This window comes from Globicephala melas, chromosome 9 (assembly GCF_963455315.2).
Source record: "Globicephala melas chromosome 9, mGloMel1.2, whole genome shotgun sequence".
NCBI classification, from domain to species: Eukaryota; Metazoa; Chordata; class Mammalia; order Artiodactyla; family Delphinidae; genus Globicephala; species Globicephala melas.
Window position 1 is genome coordinate 36,903,091 of NC_083322.1, and position 12,584 is coordinate 36,915,674.

Below are 12,584 nucleotides of genomic sequence, written 5' to 3' on the forward strand. Positions count from 1 at the left end.
GTTGCCAGCAGTAGTAGCTGTGATAGTGATTTCCAGATTTGTTTAAGTTTATTTTACAAGTATTTTCCAGAGTAAGCCTCCTTTTCCTTTGGTCTTTAGGCAGTAGTTCAAATAAGTCAAATTTCTATTTGGTTAAAGTTGACTAGATAGTGATTTATAAGACTGGGGTAAGAAGAATGTTGTAGAGATGTTTGCCTCCCATTTAAGAAGATATATAATTTTCCTCTTTTAAATATATATATTATTATTATTATTTACCACTTACTGATAGAGACATGTACATCACCAGATGGAATTGCCTCAAATAATCCTTCTTTTGGAGAAAGCAAGTGGGACCCTGCTTTATTTGATGTTCCCTAAAAATATATCGTAAATCTAACCAAAGGTCACCACGCCCCAGTCCAAGTCACTGGACCTCCATATCATATAGGTGCAACTACTCTGCTTAGATCTGAACCCCTGATCATGTCACCAAGGAGTGGTGGTCTTTCACCCAAGGAATGCCACAGTGACCAAAGAGAGGGGGAGGCGTGTCACCCTGAGGTTGGATCCCAGCCCCAGATCACATTGGGGAAGAGGCTGCTGCCCCCAAATTATAAAGCTTACATGCCCCACTTGCCCAAGGGTGTAGGGTTTCCCCAACAGACACTACCAGAAATGCATGCGTTGTCCTAGAGTATGAAGGGCAGCCCATCCCTGCTCCTGTCTTTGTGCACCACTGTCTGGAAAGTCCTTCATGGCTGCTGTTGTATCATTTGCTTGATAGTCATAAACAGAAATTAAAAAGCTACCCCCTCGAAAGCTTAACATCTCAGAGTATTCTTTTAAAATAAAGCAAAACAAAAACGAGAACAGATATGTTTTACTGAAGTGTACTCTATGTGAGAAATCCAAGGTTAATTTTTCATCCCATGCATAAGTTTTCCCTGTGTGTGGTCTGCCTTGATTTCCTGTTACTTGTGAATCTTGCCCCTATCCCTTACCCTGCCCCTCCCCCCCTCCACCGCTGCCCTGAAGGTATCCTGAAGTAGTAGAAGCCTAGGTGTGAATGGCATATTATATTAGTTTCCTATGGCTACTGTAACAAATCGTCACAAATGGGGTGGCTTAAAACAATGCAAATGTACTATTTTACAGTTCCGGAGATGAGAAGTTTGCGTGAGTCTCACTGGGCTAATATCAGGGTGTCAGCAGGGCTGCATTTCTTCTGATGCATTCTCTAAAGGAGAATGCCTTTTCTTGTCTTTGCCAGCTTCTGGAGACTCCCTGTACTCTTTGGCTTATGGCCCAACATCATTCAACCTCTGCTTCTCTCATCATATCCCCTTCTCTGACCCTGACCTTCTGCCTCCCTCTTATAAGGACCTTTGTAATTATATTGAGTCCACCCTGATAATCAAAGAAAATCTCCCCATCTCAAGATTGTCAGCTTAATCACATCTGTGAAGTCCCTTTTGCCGTGTAAAGTAATCTATTCACAGGTTCCCAGGATTAGGACCTGGACATCTTTGGGGAGGTAACGGGGTGCCTGCTACACACATGAAGGGCCATCCAGCTCAACCATGTGTCCAGTGCCTGAATGTCCTCCTGAGGTCCCTGAGGATGGTTTTCCGGCTTGTACTTGAGTATTAATAATGGCCAAGATCACACCATCACATCTTACATCTTCTCTCAAAATGACCTCTTTCATGTTGAACTCGTCTCCCTCTACCTTCTATCCATTGGGTTGAGTTTCTCTGCTTTTAACCTCAACATTTTAAAATTCAGTTAACTCTCGTCTCCCTCATCTCTCCTCTGATGGGTCCCTTCTCCATATCATTTATGGTCTGGATGATACCGTTTCTGTCTGTCTCTGTCCTAGAAATGAAATCAGTGCTTCATAATTGGTCTGACCAGTCAGGGTGGGACTGTTACCTTCCTTGCTCAAGGCACTAGTCTTTTGGAGACAAAAGCTGAATTGCACTAGCTTATTTGATGGATGTTCTCATCCTATTGAATTACATTTTCATGGGTAAAGCAGAGATACGGATAGTACATTGGGCATGATTCTTAATCTCTATAGTTCAGTTTCCTCATCTGTAAAATGGAAATAATAGGGCCTTTCTATAAGGTTAATATGAGGATTTAATGAGATATTCTACTTGTAGCACTTGGCTATAAGTACCTGACTACTGTCTATCTGCTACTATCTACTACTAAACATCATCGTCATCATCATCATCATCTAAGTTCACAAAAACCCGGAGTCTTTTATGTATGTTCTTTTGTTTTTAAGAAGGACAGGAACTTTTCTTTTCCAGTTCCAAGAATAACAGCAAATATCTAGCACAGAAAAGGCACTGGACTAGCCCCTGTGGCTGGGGACAGTGGTTTACTTGACGTGATGAGCATGTCCTCTATGCCTTTATCCAGTTCATTCATAGGACAGAATCAAGGATCAGGTTTTCAGCTACTGATAAAAACCTCTTGCCTGTTGAGATCAAGCCATAAATCAACCTCATTTGATTGTAGTCACTGAACTCTTTTTGAGTTTGTTCCTATTGCTGTGGCCTTATGTCTATCTCGTCTACAGTGATGTTTTGAGAAGCCTTCACATGTGTAAAGGCTTCGCAGTCAGTGGGCCTGTGAAACAGAGAGAAGTGTCAAGCACATCAAATTTACAGAGCAGTAAATTTAAGATGTGCAAGGTATTAATAAACATTGTCAGGCAAGTAGCTTTTCACGATTGGTGCTATGACTCCATTTCATACTTAGTTTATGATTTCTCTCCTAATTACCCAAGGTGCTTTCTTAACACCATTTGGGCTTATTAGTTTTCTCCAGAGCCAACCTCAAGTGTATTGACTTTAATTAGCACTTGTTTCAACTTTATCCTTCTGCGTATTTTGGCAAAATGTGGCACCTTGCAGTATTAGAACATAACAAGCTGCAGATTCCTGGGGGGACACAGGCAGAATGGCATTCAGGAGAAATGTTCTTGTCATGTATTCTCTTTTCAAAGAAATCTTATTTTAGTCTAAAAGTTTTGCAAAAGATAAAGAGGGTTACAGGGACAGGGACAGTGACAGTTAAAGAACAGAAAACTAAAACATATGTATAAGGTGTTTTAATTTATGAGTGTGTTACAGTCCAGAACTTCTTTTGTAAGTCACAGAAACAGCAAGCATGACATAATAGTCTCGGCCCTCCTACTGCCTCTCCCATCCCTACCTCTCTGCCTTTACCCCTTCCCCACTTTCATAACACAGAAACTTGAGGCCCCAGGGTTTATCTTACCCTGTCTAGACTAATGTCACAGAAAATAGACGGTAGCAGAGAAAGACTTGAATCCAGATCTCCTTATTCCAGTCTTCCTGTGACCCTACCTTTTTTTAGGCTTATTTGAATTCAGAAGAGAGAGAAGAATCCAGCAAAGTTATAAGCTAAACCAGCTCTAGGGGTCCATTTGGGAAGCAAAGGCCATTTTTAACTTTGGTCCCTTTGGAACACACCATAGCTTCCACAGATGTCTCATCCTCTTAGTGAGGGCCTCTCTCATGTGACACCCCCTCTCCTCCATTCAACACCCCGTCTCCTCTTACTTTTATCCATGGCACTTAGCATTATTCAGTGTGCTCTGTGTTTTACTTCTTTGTTCAAGACCTACTCCTACTAGAATCCCTCCACAGGGAAGCCATTTTTGCTTTGTTCACTGCTGAATGTACTGGGCCTAGAATAATATCTGGCACATAGTAGGTGCTCACGGTATATTTGCTGAATGAATACACGAAGAAAGAATTTCCTGGCACTGGCAGTATGTTACTGTCCCCCCACCCCTGTTCTTCTGTAGGGCCAGCCTGCACACAGAGGGGGGGGAGACAGGTTGCCTTGCAAACCTCCCTCACCACCCCCGCTCCCCACCCCCCGTCTTTGCTTAAGTCAGAGTTGCCGGTCCTTCCAACAGCTGAGAGTTGGAAGTCCCCCTCCCAAGAAACACTTCCTCTCCATTTTGCGTGACAGTTAATCCCCATGTAGCTTGGACAAGCTAATCACTCATTACGAGAAATTTCTAAGGTAAAAACTCCTGTAGCTGTACTTCCCATTAATCAGTGTGTGTTTTATAGTCTGTGTGTAAGCACGGCCACTCATCATGTGTCACCTCCTCCAAGAAGCAAAGGAATTTTACTACTGTTAACTAACATCTTTTTCTCTGAAGTACCTTGATTTTTGTGTTGTGTTTTTACCTGCCGAGTCTGTTCGCGGGAAAACTATTGTCAAGAATTTCCTCTCGGATTGTTGAAATAGCACGTGTGCAGACCATTAGCGTTGCAGACCTGTTTTGAGTTGAAATTGATGGCTTCAGAGGACAAAGTTTGTGAGCTTATTTATTCTATAATGTAATTGTTAAAATAAATAGCATTGAGAATGTGTGTTATGTATGTATGAATACATATATATAAAATGATAACTTTATAGTAATTAGATGAACTGAGTTATAAAAAAACTAGAAAACTTGTAAAATTTACTGGACCATTTTCTCTTAAAATTTTTTTTTAATGGATATGGTTAAAACAAAAAACCTTCAAAGCATACACATATACTTTTACATGTGTTGAAATACGTTGCTTTTCTCCTGGAATTCCAAGTTCATTGCCTTTCCAGGTTGATTTGTATGAGTTGTGTGAGAGTACTGAGAAATTCATAAGACAGAGACCACTGTATTAGTTGTTTCCACTAATGTATTCCTTATATACTCTTTGTAAAGGGTGGGTGAGACGTCATCCCTTTTAGAACTTATTCAGTTTCTCTCTTTTATGGCCCATCTGTTTCCTGTTCCGCCAAAGTCATTTGCAAATGATGTTCTCATTAAAAGTTGGTCTTTATGTAGGAAGGTGACCAGGCACACCTGTATTCCTCCATGTTTTTGAAAGCTAGGGTACTTTCTTAGAAACACTTTGGTCAGGAAGTTTGAGAAATTTCCCAGGTGTGGGCATATTTGTATGGTTATTGTTCCTTCCGGTGATTTACTTTCTTAAGGAGAGATTTTTTATTAGCAAAAAGATATATTGCGTTTGGGCCTTCAAATGTTGGAAAGCTATGTTAAGTAAACTCAACCTTGCCAACCTCACCAACATTTACCTTCAAAGACTTTCTAGCCACACTTGGTTTACTTACTTCTCATGTCCGTATCCACTCACTGCTTACCCCTAATTTAATTCTCAAAGGAGAGATCAAAGCGTGCTGCCGAGCGTGTTCGCCTCACGCTGCTAGCTGGCATTATATTCTGTTTTTTTCTTGCAGGAATAAGAAAGGGGGGCAAGATGAAACAGCATTCAAGTTTATAAATAGCTAACGGAGAAACAAAAATAGATGATATATGTGTACATAGACTATGTCAGTTTGAATCCGGGGCCCTTCTCATTTGTTTTATAGCTTGATGGCAAGAAATATTAAGCCAAGTGTGTCTGTATGACTGACTTATTCTACATCTGTTCATAAACACTACTCTGGATTCTTCCAGTAGTGAGGTCATTTCATCCACGAATTTTGGGAAAGATTTAAATTGTAACTGTACCCTTCGCAGTCCGATCATTTTCTTCCACTTAGGTATTTCTTCTTCTCTAAATGCTGTGACTATAACGTATTAAGACTAGTTTCTTTGAGCCACCCCTGCTAGGCTGTCATTTTGTAATCGCACCTCATAAATGAAATGAGGGAAATATTGAAAAATGGTGAAATTTGACAACACCTTCCTACCCAGGCCCAGTACTGTCCTTCCTAAATGTGCATCTTCTAACTATTGCTAACTCAGACTAGCAACTCTATTGCTAACTCAGACTAGCAACTCTATTGCGAACTCAGACTAGCAACTCTATTGCTAACTCAGACTAGCAACTCTATTGCTAACTCAGGCTAGCAACTCTATTGCTAACTCAGACTAGCAACTCTATTGCTAACTCAGACTAGCAGAAGCTGCCCTTTGCTTTTCTTGGATGTTGGTAGTAAGGGTGGGGACCTTTTTATAAAAGTATAAATATTGTATATTTTACTTTTATATGTATGCTATAACACTATTTTTATGAACTGAAGTTTTTCTTGATAGAGTACTTTATTACACTTTTTACTATATATAACATGGTTTCAATTTTCCTCTCCTACTAGGTGAAATGCGGAATGATTTATACATCACTATAGAAAGGGGAGAATTTGAGAAAGGAGGAAAGAGTGTGGCCAGAAATGTGGAAGTTACGATGTTCATTGTAGAGAGTAGCGGCCAGACCTTGAAGGTACGTTAATGCTGGATTCTTTTTGGTAAAACAATTCCACATCCTTGCTTTGGGTTCATCTTTAATGCGATCAGTTAATTTCTGATTTGCATTATTTCCAATCTTATTTTTCTTTTCCACCCCTGTGTAGTTTTTTCTTAAATTATGAAAATGCCTTTTAGAAAAGAAAGTAGAAAAAAAAAAAAAAAGGCTTTTACAGTTTGTTTGTGTCAGCAATGTCCTCCTAACAGCTATTCCTTAAATGCAGCATTTTTATGCCATTTCATTTTTCCCCTTTCATCTGTCATAGTTTTGAAGATGCATACTTTTGCTTTTGGCAATTGGTAAAACAAAGCAAAAATCATAGGTCATCCTATGTATTTTCATTTTAACCAAAATAGGGCATGAGGATTAAGCTCTTACTAATTGGGGTTATAATATCAGGTTCCTTTATGGAAGAAGTGTTTCATGTGAGCCCAGGGCGTAGTGAGTTTTACAAGAAGGCACAGAACAGGCTTTTGGCTGTAGCAGGTTGAGAATTTCATCATGTCGTTGACTCCAAATTGGGCACACAGTGGCCCATCTCACTCATGTCACTGAGGTCCTCCCTTAGCCGAGTAGACCCTGGGAGACCAGCCTCAGGATGAAACAGACACAGCCTGTCAGCAGAAGCAAGTGTAGAAACAGGCCCGTAAAGAACTGAGGAGATAATTTCACCTGAAATGCTATTTGGGGAGCAGGCAGATACAGCAGAGCAATTGCTCTGCTCCTCCCCACATCATCTTGAAATGAAGCTGTCTTTAACCTGCATATTTCCTTTATTAGGATTTTATCTCCTTTGGCTCTGGAGAGCCACCAGCTAGCGAGTACCACTCCTTTGTGCTTTATCATAACAACAGTCCCAGGTGGTCTGAGCTACTGAAACTTCCTATCCCTGTGGATAAATTCAGGGGAGCGCACATCCGCTTCGAGTTCCGGCATTGTTCCAGTAAGTGTCTGGCAGGATTGTCTCCATGGCTTTGTTGTGCTGGGTAGTCTGCTAACTGAGCTGAAACAACAGTGTGGGCTAATCTGTAGAAAGTGTGTGACAAACCAGAGACCTGCACAAGAGAGAAACGAAGGTGAGTGAACTCCTGGGAAGTGAACGGGCTCACTTCTCGAAGAACCAATAACCTCTGTGGAAACATAGATGCAAGAGGGGAAGGAAACAGAATACCTATGGAAATCTACAGGGTTCTTCTTAAGTTGGTCACTTTCATAAAACCCAGTCCATCACTCTCACAGTCTGGAAAGACTAGATAGAAAGAGAAGATGCAGCAGTAAAGACCTGACTGGCTCAGGTGGTTTTAGGCAGTCCTGACCCATCTGCTGTCTCTCCAGCCAAGAGCTGATCCAGCTCTCAGACAACTCAGGGGAACCCTCGGGGACTTTCCTAGGCATGTGAAGTCACTAGAAAAGCCTCTGATTGGCTCCAATTCATATTGATTTGCATATATCTACATCACCATGCATCCTCAAACAGTATTCAAATGAGGATCAAGTAATGTCAACTCAAACAGGTCTTAGAGATGATGTGAAGTAATTTCCCCATTTTATAGATCTAAAAAACCCAAGACGTACAGACGTTACAGGATTTATTCATGTGGACATTACTTATCCATAAAGTTATCATTTCCTGTTGTCTCTATTTTAATTCTTTTGCATTCATTACCACCCTCTGAAGCCCCCACTCCCTGCCTCCACCAGCCCCCAGTCTAGGGATATTCTGGTTTTCCCTGTGCCCCAGAAGTGTGCACTTCTGGTAGTGTACATTGTGACCAGAGAAGGTTCTGGTGAATCTTGCTTCAAGAGCAGTATAATAATCAAGAGAGGGACTTCCCTGGTGGCACAGTGGTTAAGAATCCACCTGCCAATGCAGGGGACGTGGGTTCGAGCCCTGGTCTGGGAAGATCCCACATGCCGTGGAGCAACTAAGCCTGTGCGCCACAACTACTGAAGCCCGCACGCCTAGAGCCCATGCTCCACAACAAGAGAAGCCACTGCAATGAGAAACCCACGCACTGCAACAAAGAGTAGCCCCCTCTTGCTGCAACTAGAGAAAGCCCATGTGCAGCAACAAAGACCCAACACAGCCATAAATAAATAAATAAATAGATAGATAGATAAATAAATAAATAAAATCAAGAGATAGAGAAGAACCACATTATTGGGGAAGCAGCAGGCTCCTCTCCAGTCTGAAAGGAATGGAGGCATTGCCAGTAGATATGTGCCTGTTACATCGCCTGAGTGCTATGTAACTCGCCCAAGATTCAGGGAGAGGAGAAGGACTTTGTCTTGTTGTTGGGACTTTGGAATGTTTTGGAATTAGCTCAGAAGCTCCACAAGTTATGCTTTTGTGGATGTTTCAGAATATAGGGAGATGGCTAGCAGGGTCTTACCATTCTTCCAAATTCCTGGAAGAGTTTCATGGGTAGGATTTAAAGTGAGAAAAAATAAAGGACTTTCCATGGTGCCACACCATTCCTTCCACCAATCTTTGTTATAAATTCTCACTTGGGCCTAAGATGAGCTTTGAGCTTTAAGGAAGAAGAAGAGGAAAATAAAAGTGAAATGGGAGAAAAAGGAGGAAGAACATTTGGAGAAAGTTACTATAACTCAGAACTTGGAAACTGGACTAAAGGTGATTTTCAGTAGAACCTGTTAGATCTCTGCCATCTTGTCCTTGTACTTCAAACCTTGTCCACAGGGTTTTGTTTTGTTTTGTTTTTAATGTTTGTTGTTAAAATTCAGAAGAAACAGCAACATGTAAAGAAGAAAGAAAGTCCCTACAAACAATCAGTGTAGTCATTTTATCACATGAACTTCCAAGTGTTCTTTGTGTGTGCATGTATTTATTTTAAAATATTTGTTCATGAAACAAATATTTATTAAATACCTGCTGTATGTCAACCATTTTACTGGGCGTTGGAAATACGTCAGTGAACACAACAAAATACCTCCTCTCATAGATCTTTCACTCTAAAGAGGGAAGACAGACAACACTTGAGCAAATAAATCTATAATATATCGAGTAGGGTTAAATACAGTGAAGAAGACTAAACTGGAGTCAGGTGCTAGAACGCAGTGGTGCTATGTTGCTGTTTTACATAGGGCAGTCAGGATAGAGCTCTCTGATAAAGAGGTGTGTCAACAACAACATAAAAGAAGTGAAGGTGTGAGCCTTTGGGTATCTGGGGAAAAAATATTTCAGGCATATAGAACCGTAAGTATAAAACACTTGAGGTTGAAACATGGTTGGCATGAAACATGGTTGGCACTGTCAAGGAATAACAAGGAGGCCAGAATGAGCACGTGAGAGAGTTTGGAGGTGAGAACCAGAGAGGTAGCAGGGCAGCCAGATCCCCTGTTGTCTTTTAGGTCATGGGAAGGACTTTGGACTTTATTTGGAGTGAGAAGAGGCATTAGAGGCTTTAGTTTGGAGATAAGTCTGGCTGCTATATGGATGATAGATTGTAGGTGGGCCAGATGGGAACAGGCCATTTAGGGGGCTTATGCAGTCCTCAAAGTAAGAGATTTAAATGGTTTGATTCTTGTCTACAGATTTATTGACAGATTGGATGTGAAAGAAGGAGAAAATTCAAGGTTGACCCCAAGATTTTGGCCTCATTATGAAGTGGTCATTTAATGAAGTGGGGAAGACAACAGGAAGAATCTGTTTGGAGAGCAAAAATCAAACATTCCATTTTAAATATGTTAAGGCTGAGAAGTCTATTAGACGTTCAACGTATCAAGTAGGCAGTTGAATGAGATCCAAGCTGAAGACTTACACTTGACAATGAGAACATATAGTTCAGTGGTGTGCTGTAAATATTTAACCAGCACTCAGGGTGATGGAGAGGGGAGGGGAAGCCCTAAATTATAGCATTTGCTGATTCCATGGGGTAAATACTCCCACCATGGTCAATTTCAAGCTGCCAACATGACGTCACTGATCTTGGAGTTGGGGAAAGATGTACACTGCCAGCTCTTGTGAGCCAGTACAGGCCAGCTCCAGCACATCACAGACGTCGAAGATTTTCAAAGCCATGAGACTGGTGAGATGTCTAAGTAAGTTTAGATAGCAAGGGAAGTCCAAGGATGGATCCCTGGGGCACTGACACCTTTAGATTTGGGGAGAATGTAAAGTAGCCATTATGTGGATTAAGAAGGAATAGCCAGTGAGGTTGAAGGAGAATCGAGGAAGAATAGAATCCAGGAGACTAAATGAAGAAAGTTTTTCAAGAGGGAATTGATCAGATGTGTCAGGTGCCAGTGATAAATAAGATAAGGACAGAGAAATTATCACCTGATTTGGCATCATGGAGGTCACTGAACCTGACAAGTTGTTCTAGTAGATTTGTGCTGTTGAAAGCCTGGCTGGTGTGAGTCAAAGAATAAGCTGGAGAAAAGGAAGGGCAGGCAGTGAGTATAGACAAATCTTTTGAGAAACTTTGCTATAAAGAATACAGGTGAGCAGAGAAATGGGATAGTAGCTATAAAAAAAAGTGGGTCACCAGAAATTGGTTTTTTGGTGGTGTTCTTTTTTAAGATGAAGCATTTAAAGCATGTTTGTTAGAGAGAAATCATTCAGTAGAGAGGAGAAACTGATGTAGAAGAGTGGGGACAGCTGTAGGAGCAGTGTCCTTGAGTTGGGGAAGGAGCAGGGGACCCGGTGCGCAAGGTTAAGAATTCGCCTTGGGTAAGAGCAGTTTAGACCTAGTACAGGAAGACAGATGCAGGTGGGTAATAGGTGGATGCTAGGGCATGTGGGAATTCTCTCTACATGAGCTGAAAGTGAGGGAAGTGTCGAGGTATTGGAGGCTTGAGAGGAGAGGAGACTGGATGAAATTATTGTCTGGAAAAGTAGAAGAGTGAGTTTATTAGGTAAATGTAGGAAGTTTGCCTATCCCGGGGTGCTTCTGTGGTTAGTGCACATTAATTAAACTTAGATTAGTGTAGGCATGGAATGAGCCACAAATTGGATTTTACAAGGGTGCAGTGTTATTAGTGGAAGTGTGGAAGGGGGAGGGGTTGAGGGTATTTTCAAGGAAGTGATTAGAATGATGGACCACAGAAATGGGAAGTTGGAGTGGAGGGGATGGAGGGATGGGTCAATAAACTGGGGGTCCCAGGGGGCAGAACTGTTGGAGTTGAGGTACAAGAAAGAATGAATTGAAAAGTTAGGAGGTAGAATCCATGAACTCAGGGTTTTTATTAGTAAAAGGGGATCGTATTATGCATATTATACATAACAGTCCATTCAGTTTATTAATCCTGATCTAATAGCTCAGGACAAAAGGCCATGCACTTCAAACTTTGTTTGGTATTTATTTTTATTTTATAGCAGAAGGCAAATTGGGGGAAACTGTTGCTTTGTTCCTTATCTTTGCTAATTTTATGCATCTTGGATTCTTTTTATCTTTCTGAATTGAATACCAAAAACCACACCAAAATGACAGTCAAATCAACTTAGAAAATTATTTGTAAATAAGTCTTCCCTAAATCATAAGTTCCATACCCAGCATGCTCATTGACATAGAAATCTCTTCCCAGAGATCTTTGCTGTGACTTTTGTTTAACTTTAAAGAGTACTGATATTTCCCCAGTTTACCTCTGGGGTTGAAATCAATGATTTAAAAAGAAGAACCGTTGCTATAATCACATTTTCAGGGATGTCCTCGTGCTAGGGGCCTAAGCTAGCCAGCCAGAATTACTACTCTCTGTGCAGGGTTCCATGTCCCTGTGGTTAAATGCCAGAAGCAGCATGTTTGTTGCTAGAGCCTCTTGTCTAATCCTCAGGATCACCATATCTGACACCTCTAGTGAGGGTCTTACTGCATCCCAAAGCTGGACTTCTCTATCAAGTATAACCTCTACTTACGCACTTGTGTGGGAGAGAATAACTGTCCAGCCCATAATGGCTGCCAGCCCTGCAACTCTTCCCTACACGTCTAAATACAAGGAGAGGGTCCAGTTGAACAAACCAGGTTCTTTCCATGCTTTCTCCATTCTTGGAGAAAAGGAAGGTGTGTGGAAAGAACTGCAGTGGTACTGAAGAGATCTAGAACAGGTTACCTGACATTGTAAGATCTCAATTTCCTTCTCTATAAACAATTGCCAATGACCCTTGACATTTCTAGCTGTTGTAATTCACAATTAGGCCTCTGAAAACCTCATTGCCTCATTTCTGACTTCCAGAATACTACTGCAGTAAGCTCTTATCAAACTATAGAATGCTGTTTATGTCTTTCAGCATGCCTTATTCCAAGGAGGTGGCTTCCGTAGGGCTCTGTGTTTGCA

At 41.2% G+C, this 12,584-nt stretch overlaps 1 protein-coding gene across 2 annotated transcripts in view; it reads left to right on the top strand.

The window, feature by feature from the left end:
* Positions 1 to 12,584, top strand: part of DOCK4 (dedicator of cytokinesis 4) — a 476,638-nt gene that overhangs the window by 302,390 nt on the left and 161,664 nt on the right. For both annotated transcript variants that reach the window (XM_060305397.1, XM_030857580.2), the window contains exons 14-15: positions 6,142 to 6,266; positions 7,071 to 7,233. In XM_060305397.1, coding sequence (XP_060161380.1) covers positions 6,142 to 6,266; positions 7,071 to 7,233 — 288 coding nt within the window. The remainder of the gene's footprint in view (positions 1 to 6,141; positions 6,267 to 7,070; positions 7,234 to 12,584) is intronic.